Source organism: Tetrahymena thermophila, assembly GCF_000189635.1.
Source record: "Tetrahymena thermophila SB210 genomic scaffold scf_8254230, whole genome shotgun sequence".
Lineage (NCBI taxonomy): Eukaryota > Ciliophora > Oligohymenophorea > Hymenostomatida > Tetrahymenidae > Tetrahymena > Tetrahymena thermophila.
The window spans coordinates 3,629-13,392 of record NW_002476100.1 but is presented as its reverse complement, the minus strand read 5'-3'; the positions used below and the strand labels follow the sequence as shown (position 1 = coordinate 13,392).

The window sequence follows — 9,764 nt, the reverse complement described above, 5'->3', positions numbered from 1 at the left end:
TCAATAGAAATATATTATACAGAAAACTAATCTTTTTAATTTAAGATACTTGCTTTTTACTTTCAATTATTATGATTCATTGATTTAGCAATTACTTTTATATTATATTAAATTAAAATAAAATACTAAAAAAAGTTAAATTGAATAAAATATTTTAATTAAAAATTATATTTAAAATTGAAAAATAAAATAAAGATTAGCTGAATAAAAAAGAAAAAGAAAATAAATCAAATAATAAGCTAATAACAAATAAAAAGAGTTAGTTATATTGTTTTAAATTTAATTTTATAAATAAAAATATCACAATCTAAAAAAAATAAATTATTTTTACATAAGGTAAAGTGTCAAATTTGAGAGATTAGTGCAATTTGCTAAAGCATAGCCTAAGTCTGATGCACTGATTGCACCAATTTCATTCCCAATTTTTTTTAAATAAATAAGAAAAAATATATAATTTATTAATTAATTATTGATTTAGATAAAAAAATGAAGACAAAATATAAAATAATAAGATTAATTATTAAATAATAAAAGCAAATGTTAATAGTAAAATTATTTCAATTAAGAAAAATAGAAGAAAAAATAATTACAATTAAAAAAAGAAATATTAATTAAATAAAAAACTAATTAACAAATTAAAACACTTAAATTGCTTTAAATTCACAAAAAATAAAAATTTTCTTAAAATCAAAAATTCCTGAAAAATAAAAGTAAAACAAAAAATAATTGTAATGGTAAATAAAAAAATCAAGAGTAGAGGGGGGTAGCACCAATTTTAGTGAGTTAATATACGATGTTTTATATATTGTTTCTAACATTTTTTAAAACTATCAAATTATTTTATCCTTTTTAGAGAAACCGGAGGGTTTGATTAAGAAGATTTAATTTATTTTAGTAAATTTAATTTTTAAATATTTTTATTTTTAAAAAATAATTTATCTACTTACAAAAATATGAATAATATTTATAAATATAAAATCAATAATAAAATCTATCTATCTATTTTTTAGGTTAAATAAACTTTTTCTAAATATTAAATAATAAAATATATAATATTCAATTATTCAAACATTTTATATTTATTCATCGTTTTTTTGCCGCTTGTTTATCACCAGAAATTTTTTTAAAAGACTACTAATCTTTTTGATTTAAGACACTTGCTTTTCATTTTGAATTATTATGAATCATTCATTAAGCTAAAAGTTTTATAATAAATTTGTGTAAATTTAAAATAAATTTCAAAATAGAATAAACTTTTAAATTAATAATTATTCTTTAAAATAGAAAATAAAATAGTATTCGCGGAATAATAAAAAAAAATCAAATAAAAGATATCAAATAAATTCAAAGAGCTTTTTTATTTTTTTTTCACTTTTATAGTTTAAAATATTACAATCCAAAATAATAAAACTGTTTTTACTCAAGTAAAAGTGTCAAATTTTAGAGATTAATGCATTTTGCTAAACCAGAACCTAAACCTGATGCATCTTCATCACCAATTTAATTCTAACTTTTTAAATATTCAAGAAAAAATATATCATTAGATAGTTAATTTGAAGGAAAAAATGAAGAAAAAAGATGAAATAATAAGATATTTTAATAAATAATAAAACTAAAAGTTGAAAATAAAATGATGAATGAGTAAATTAAAAAAGAAAGAACAAAAAAAAATAGCAAACACAATAAAAAGAAAAACGAGCTATATTGTTTTTAATTAGTTTTTATAATTAAAAATATCACAATCCTAAACAAATAAACTGTTTTTACTCAAGTTAAAGTGTCAAATTTGAGAGATTAATGCATTTTGCTAAACCAGAACCTAAACCTGATGCACCGATTGCACCAATTTAATTTTCACTTTTTAAATATTGAAGAAAAAATGTATCATTAAATAGTTAATTAGAAAGAAAAAATGGAGAAAAAATATGAAATAATAAGATAGATTAATTAATAATAAAAGCAAAAGTTTAAAATAAAATGATAAATGAGCTAAATTAACAAAGAAAGAAGAAAAAAAAAGCAAGCACAATAAAAAGAAAAAGAAAAATGAGCTTTATTGCTTTTAATTAGTTTTTATAATTAAAAATATCACAATCCAAAACTAAAAAACTGTTTTTACTCAAGGCAAAGTGTCAAATTAGAGAGATTAATGCACTTAGCTAAAGCAAAACCTAAGCCTGATGCACCTTCGTCATCAATTTAATTTCCACTTTTTAAATATTGAACAAAAAATTAATCATTAAATAGTTAATTAGAAGGAAAAAATGAAGAAATAATACGAAATAATAAAATATATTTATTAATAATAAAAGCAAAAGTTCAAAATATAATTATGAACTAAATTAACAAAGAAAGAACAAAAAAAAGCAAACATAATAAAAAGAAAAAGAAAAAAGAGCTTTATTGTTTTTAATTAGTTTTTATAATTAAAAATATCACAATCCAAAACAAATAAACTGTTTTTACCTTAGGTGAAGTGTCAAATTAGAGAGATTAGTGCACTTAGCTAAAGCACAACCTAAACCTGATGCACCTTCGTCACCAATTTAATTTCCACTTTTTAAATATTGAAGAAAAAATATATCATTAAATAGTTAATTAGAAGGAAAAAATGAAGAAAAAATATGAAATAATAAGATAGATTTATTGATAATAAAAGCAAAAGTTTAAAATTAAATGATGAATGAGTTAAATTAACAAGGAAAGAACAAAAAAAAAAGCAAATACAATAAAAACAAAATGAAAAAAGAGCTTTATTGTTTTTAATTTGTTTTTATAATCTAAAATATCACAATCCTAAACAAAAAAACTGTTTTTACTCAAGTTCAAGTTACAAATTTGAGAGATTAATGCATTTTGCTAAGCCAGAACATAAGCCTGATGCCCCCATTGCACCAATTTAATTTTCACTTTTTAAATATTGAAGAAAAAATATATCATTAAATAGTTAATTAGAAGGAAAAAATGGAGAAAAAATATTAAATAATAAGATAATTTAATTAATAATAACAGTAAAAGTTTAAAATAAAATGATGAATGAGTTAAATTAACAAAGAAAGAACAGAAAAAAGCAAGCACAATAAAAAGAAAAATGAGCTTTATTGTTTTTAATTAGTTTTTATAATTAAAAATATCACAATCCAAAACAAATAAACTGTTTTTACTTAAGGCAAAGTGCCAAATTTGAAAGATTAATGCAATTTTCTAATCCAGAACCTAAGTCTGATGCACCTTTGTCATCAATTTAATTACCACTTTTTAAATATTGAACAAAAATTTTTCATTAAATAGTTAATTAAAAGGAAAAAATGAAGAGAAAATATGAAATATTAAGATAGATTAATTAATAATAAAAGCAAAAGTTGAAAATAAAGTGATGAATGAGTTAAATTAACAAAGAAAAAACAAAAAAAAAGCAAGCACAATAAAAAGCAAAATAAAAAGAGCTTTATTGTTTTTAATTAGTTTTTATAATTAAAAATATCACAATCCAAAACAAAAAAATTGTTTTTACTCAAGATCAAGTGTCAAATTTGAGAGATTAGTGCACTTAGCTAAAGTAGAACCTAAGCCTGATGCACTTTCTTCACCAATTAAATTTTCACTTTTTAAATATTGAAGAAAAAATTTATAATTAAATAGTTAATTAGAAGGAAAAAATTAAGAAAAAATATGAAATAATATGATAGATTAATTAATAATAAAATAAAAAGTTCAAAATATAATGATGAATGATTTAAATTAACAATGAAAGAACAAAAAAAAAGCAAGCACAATAAAAAGAAAAAGAAAAAAGAGCTTTATTGTTATTAATTAGTTTTTATAATTAAAAATATCACAATCCAAAACAAATAAACTGTTTTTACCCAAGGTAAAGTGTCAAATTTGAGAGATTAATGCATTTTGCTAAACCTGAACCTAAGCCTGATGCCCCCATTGCACAAATTTAATTTCCACTTTTTAAATATTGAACAAAAAATATATCATTAAATAGTAAATTAGAAGGTAAAAATGAAGAAAAAATATGAGATAGATTAATAAATAATAAAAGCAAAAGTTTAAAAAAAAATGATGAATGAGTTAAATCAACAAAGAAAGAACAAAAAAATAGCAAGCACAATAAAAGGCAAAATAAAAAAGAGCTATATTGTTTTTAATTAGTTTTTATAATTTAAAATATCATAATCCAAAATAAAAAAACTGTTTTTACTTAAGATAAAGTGTCAAATTTGAGAGATTAATGCATTTTGCTAAACCAGAACCTAAACCTGATGCACCTTCGTCACCAAATTAATTTTCACTTTTTAAATATTGAATAAAAAATATATCATTAAATAGTCAATTAGAAAGAAAAAATTGAGAAAAAATATGAAATATTAAGATAGTTTAATTAATAATATAAGAAAGATTTCAAAATAAAATGATGAATGAGTTAAATTAACAAAGAAAGAACAAAAAAAGCAAGGACAATAAAAAGAAAAATGAGCTTTATCGTTTTTAATTAGCATTTTTAATTAAAAATATCACAATCCAAAACAAATAAACTGTTTTTACTCAAGTTCAAGTGTCAAATTTGAGAGATTAATACACTTTGCTAGATCAGAACCTAAATCTGATGCTCCTTCGTCACCAATTTAATTTTTACTTTTTAAATATTGAACAAAAAAAAAATCATTAAACAGTTAATTAGAAGGAAAAAATGGAGAAAAAATATGAAATATTAAGATAGATTAATTAATAATAAAAGCAAAAGTTGAAAACAAAGTTATGAATGAGTTAAATTAACAAAAAAAAAAACAAAAAAAAAGCAAGCACAATAAAAAGAAAAAGAAAAAAGAGATTTATTGTTTTTAATTAACTTTTATAATTTAAAATATCACAATCTAAAACAAATAAACTATTTTTACCCTAGTTAAAGTGTCAAATTAGAAAGATTAGTGCACTTAGCTAAAGCAGAACCTAAGCCTGATGCACCTTCTTCACCAATTTAATTTTCACTTTTTACATATTTATGAAAAAATATATTATTAAATAGTTAATTAGAAGGAAAAAATGAAGAAAAAATATGAAATAATAAGATATTTTAATTAATAATAATAGTAAAAGTTCAAAATAAAATTATGAACTAAATAAACAAAGAAAGAACAAAAAAAAGCAAGCACAATAAAAAGAAAAAGAAAAATAAGCTTTATTGTTTTTAATTAGTTTTTATAATTAAAAATATCACAATCCAAAACAAATAAACTGTTTTTACCCTAGGTAAAGTGCCAAATTAGAGAGATTAGTGCACTTAGCTAAAGCAGAACTAAAGCCTGATGCACCTTCGTCATAAATTTAATTATCACTTTTTAAATATTGATCAAAAAATATATCATTAAATAGTTAATTAGAAAGAAAAAATATGAAATAATAAGATAGTTTAATTAATAATAAAAGCAAAAGTTCAAAATAAAATGATGAATGAGTTAAATTAACAAAGAAAGAACAAAAAAAAAGCAAACACAATAAAAAGAAAAAGAAAAAAGAGCTTTATTGTTTTTAATTAGCTTTTATAATTAAAAATATCACAATCCAAAACAAATAAACTGTTTTTACTGTAGGTAAAGTGTCAAATTAGAGAGATTAGTGCACTTAGCTAAAGCCCAACCTAAACTTGATGCACCTTCGTCACCAATTTAATTTCCACTTTTTAAATATTGAAGAAAAAATTTATAATTAAATAGTTAATTAGAAGGAAAAAATTAAGAAAAAATATGAAATAATAAGATAGATTAATTAATAATAAAAGCAAAAGTTCAAAATAAAATGATGAATGAGTTAAATTAACAAAGAAAGAACAAAAAAAAATAGCAAGCACAATAAAAAGCAAAATAAAAAAGAGCTATATTGTTTATAATTAAAAATATCACAATCCTAAACAAATAAACTGTTTTTACAAAAGGTTAAGTGTCAAATTTGAGAGATTAATGCAATTTGCTAATGCAGAACCTAAGCCTGATGCACCCATTGCACCAATTTAATTCTTACTTTTTAAATATTGAAGAAAAAAATATATCATTAAATAGTTAATTAGAAGGAAAAAATGAAGAAAAAATGTGATAGATTAATTAATAATAAAAGCAAAAGTTTAAAATAAAATGATAAATGAGTTAAATTAACAAAGAAATAACAAAAAAAAAGCAAGCACAATAAAAAGAAATAGAAAAAAGAGCTTTATTGTTTTTAATTAGCTTTTATAATTTAAAATATCACAATCCAAAACAAATAAACTGTTTTTACCCTAGGTAAAGTGCCAAATTAGAGAGATTAGTGCACTTAGCTAAAGCAGAACCTAAGTCTGATGCACCTTCTTCACCAATTTAATTTTCACTTTTTAAATATTTATGAAAAAATATATCATTAAATAGTTAATTTGAAGGAAAAAATGAAGAAAAAATATGAAATAATAAGATACATTAATTAATAATAAAAGCAAAAGTTTAAAATAAAATGATATATGAGTTAAATTAACAAAGAAAAAACAAAAAAAAACAAGGACAATAAAAAGAAAAAGAAAAAAGAGCTTTATTGTTTTTAATTAGCTTTTATAATTTAAAAAATCACAATCCAAAACAAATAAACAGTTTTTACCCTATGTGAAGTGCCAAATTAGAGAGATTAGTGCACTTAGTTAAAGCAGAACCTAAGCCTGATGCGCCTTCTTCACCAATTTAATTTTCACTTTTTAAATATTTATGAAAAAATTTATCATTAAATAGTTAATTAAAAGGAAAAAATGAAGAAAAAATATGAAATAATATGATAGATTAATTAATAATAAAAGCAAAAGTTCAAAATAAAATGATGTATGAGTTAAACTAACAAGGAAAGAACAAAAAAAAAAGCAAATACAATAAAAACAAAATGAAAAAAGAGCTTTATTAGTTTTTATAATTAAAAATATCACAATCCTAAACAAATAAACTGTTTTTACCCAAGTTCAAGTGTCAAATTTGAGAGATTAATGCATTTTGCTAAACCTGAACCTAAGCTTAATGCACCAATTGCGCCAATTTAATTCTTACTTTTTAAATATTGAACAAAAAATATATCATTAAATAGTTAATTAGAAAGAAAAAATGAAGAAAAAATATGAGATAATAAGATAGATAAATTAATAACAAAAGCAAAAGTTTAAAATAAAATGATGAATGAGTTAAATTAACAAAGAAAGAACAAAAAAAAAGCAAGCATAATAAAAAGAAAAAGAAAAAAGAGCTTTATTGTTTTTAATTAGTTTTTATAATTAAAAATATCACAATCCAAAACAAATAATCTGTTTTTACTAAAGGCCAAGTGTCAAATTTGAGAGATTAATGCAATTTGCTAAAGCAGAACCTAAGCCTGATGCACCTTCATCACCAATTTATTTTTAACTTTTTAAGTATTGAACAAAAAATTTATCATTAATTAGTTAATTAGAAGGAAAAAATGAAGAAAAAATATGAGATAATAAGATAGATTAATTAATAACAAAAGCAAAAGTTTAAAATAAATGATGAATGAGTTAAATTAACAAAGAAAGAACAAAAAAAAAGCAAGCATAATAAAAAGAAAAAGAAAAAAGAGCTTGATTGTTTTTAATTAGTTTTTAAAATTAAAAATATCACAATCCAAAACAAATAAACTGTTTTTACAAAAGGCCAAGTGTCAAATTTGAGAGATTAATGCTATTTTCTAAACCAGAACCTAAGCCTGATGCACCTTCATCACCAAATTATTTGTAACTTTTTAAATATTGAAGAAAAAATATATCATTAAATAGAGTAATTGCCATACAAGTTTACAAAAAGCGAGTTTTAAATACCGTTTTTATATAAACTCAAAAATAAAGCTGTTTTAAGCTAATTTAGCTTTATTTATTATGCTATTAAGATATATTACATTTAGCCTTTGATAAATTAAATAGGCATTTCACTCTAAATAATTAGGAGGAAAAATGAAGAAAAAATATGAAATAATAAGAATGATTAATAATTAATAAAATTAACTAAGAATGAAAAAATAAGAAATCATAATAAAAAGAAAAGGAAAATAAATCAAATAAATTAAAAGAGCTTTAATGTTTTAAATTAACTTTTATAATTAAAAATATTACAATCAAAAACAAATAAGCTGCTTTTATTAAGTGTAAGTTTTAATAGCAAAAAATTAAGAAAAAATATCAAATAATAAAAAATGAATAATAAATAATTAATTAAAAATTGAAAATAGAAATGAAAATTAAGTTAAAATAGCAAAAATATTTTTGTTTTAATAAAAAATATCAATAAATAAGAAGATAATTTCTATTATAAAAATAATTTATTTAAACAAATTGTAAATTAAATATTCAAAAAATATTAATAATTATAAAAATAATATTTTTTAATTAAATATACTTCAGATTAATATGGAGAACCTAATGAGATAAAAGTGAAGAGCTTAAAAACTTTTTTTATTAATTAATATAAATATAAAGGATATTAATAAAAAAATTAATAATTACTTCTTCTAATCTGTAATACTTGTTATTCTATTATATCATTTATTTTTTTTTTCAAAAATATTGAATAGCAATTTATGGAATTTAATTAATTATAAAAGAATAAAAATAACAAATAAATTCAACGATTAATTAATTATCAAATATTAATTTATATATTTAGTTTTATGAAGAGATATCGCAGAAAAATTAATATAATATTCATTACTTAAACATAATATTTGTATTTAAAACATATAATTAAAAATATAGTAGGAATTAGAGATGACCAGTTATTTATTTAGTCATATTTGAAAAAATTCTAGTAGTTAATGTCCTTAAATATTATATAAATAATGTTAATAAGTAGATTTTTCTTTTCTAGCTCTGTAATTTTATGAATATTTATAATATCTCTAATTATAGCAAGATGCTATACATAAATTTCGTGGCTTGCATGCCGCTTATTATGAAATAGATTTTTATTTATTTATTAAAAAATCTGATTTTTATATTAAATAATAGAATAGTAATTAATAATTTAATTTATTATAATATCATAAATAAATTATTTTTTTACATCAAAATTTTGGGAAGTAAGTGATATAAAGGATATTGGCAATGCGAACTCAAAAATATAGTTCACCATTTTTTCATTTTTACACATTTTATTTACAAAAATATGAATGATATTTATAAATATAAAATCTGTAATAAAATCTATCTCTCTATTTATATTTTAGGTTAAATAAACTTTTTCTAAATATTAAAAAATAAAATATATAATATTCAATTATTCAAACATTTTATATTTATTCATCCTTTTTTTGCCACTTGTTTATCATCAGAATTCTTTTTTAAAGATAACTAATCTTTTTGATTTAAGACACTTGCTTATTACTTTGAATTTTTATGATTAATTCATTAAGCTAAAAGTTTTAAAATAAATAAATTTGTGTAAATTTTAAATAAATATCAAAATAGAATAAACTTTTAAATTAATAATTATTCTTTAAATTAATAAATAAAATACTTTTAGCAGAATAATAAAAAAAAAAATCAAATAAAAGATATCAAATAAATTCAAAGAGCTTTTTTATTTTTTTTTCATTTTTATAGTTTAAAATATCACAATCCAAAATAATAAAACTGTTTTTTACCTAAGTTCAAGTGTTAAATTTTAGAGATTAATGCATTTTGCTAGACCAGAACCTATACCTGATGCACCTTCGTCACCAATTTAATTCTTACTATTTAAATA

At 19.7% G+C, this 9,764-nt stretch overlaps 2 protein-coding genes across 2 annotated transcripts in view; both read right to left on the bottom strand. All coding sequences in view use genetic code 6, as the record gives it.

Annotated features, from left to right (window-relative positions):
• TTHERM_001489730 (transmembrane protein, putative) lies at positions 1-818 on the bottom strand (the record flags this gene model as incomplete). The annotated part of the gene is made up of 3 exons (XM_012800432.1): positions 1-94; positions 332-652; positions 718-818. 3 exons carry the CDS (start codon positions 816-818, stop codon positions 1-3), a joined length of 516 nt encoding a protein of 171 aa, XP_012655886.1.
• A 550-nt stretch (positions 819-1,368) lies between these two features.
• Positions 1,369-9,764, bottom strand: part of TTHERM_01489720 (kinase domain protein) — a gene marked incomplete at both ends in the record, with an annotated part of 11,698 nt that continues 3,302 nt past the window's right edge. The window contains 20 exons of the mRNA XM_001025465.3: positions 1,369-1,510; positions 1,768-1,857; positions 2,120-2,209; positions 2,467-2,556; positions 2,820-2,909; positions 3,165-3,254; positions 3,515-3,604; positions 3,867-3,956; positions 4,211-4,300; positions 4,555-4,644; positions 4,908-4,997; positions 5,255-5,344; positions 5,596-5,685; positions 5,937-6,026; positions 6,280-6,369; positions 6,631-6,720; positions 6,974-7,063; positions 7,326-7,415; positions 7,677-7,766; positions 9,664-9,753. Coding sequence (XP_001025465.3) covers positions 1,369-1,510; positions 1,768-1,857; positions 2,120-2,209; positions 2,467-2,556; positions 2,820-2,909; positions 3,165-3,254; positions 3,515-3,604; positions 3,867-3,956; positions 4,211-4,300; positions 4,555-4,644; positions 4,908-4,997; positions 5,255-5,344; positions 5,596-5,685; positions 5,937-6,026; positions 6,280-6,369; positions 6,631-6,720; positions 6,974-7,063; positions 7,326-7,415; positions 7,677-7,766; positions 9,664-9,753 — 1,852 coding nt within the window. The remainder of the gene's footprint in view (positions 1,511-1,767; positions 1,858-2,119; positions 2,210-2,466; positions 2,557-2,819; positions 2,910-3,164; positions 3,255-3,514; positions 3,605-3,866; positions 3,957-4,210; positions 4,301-4,554; positions 4,645-4,907; positions 4,998-5,254; positions 5,345-5,595; positions 5,686-5,936; positions 6,027-6,279; positions 6,370-6,630; positions 6,721-6,973; positions 7,064-7,325; positions 7,416-7,676; positions 7,767-9,663; positions 9,754-9,764) is intronic.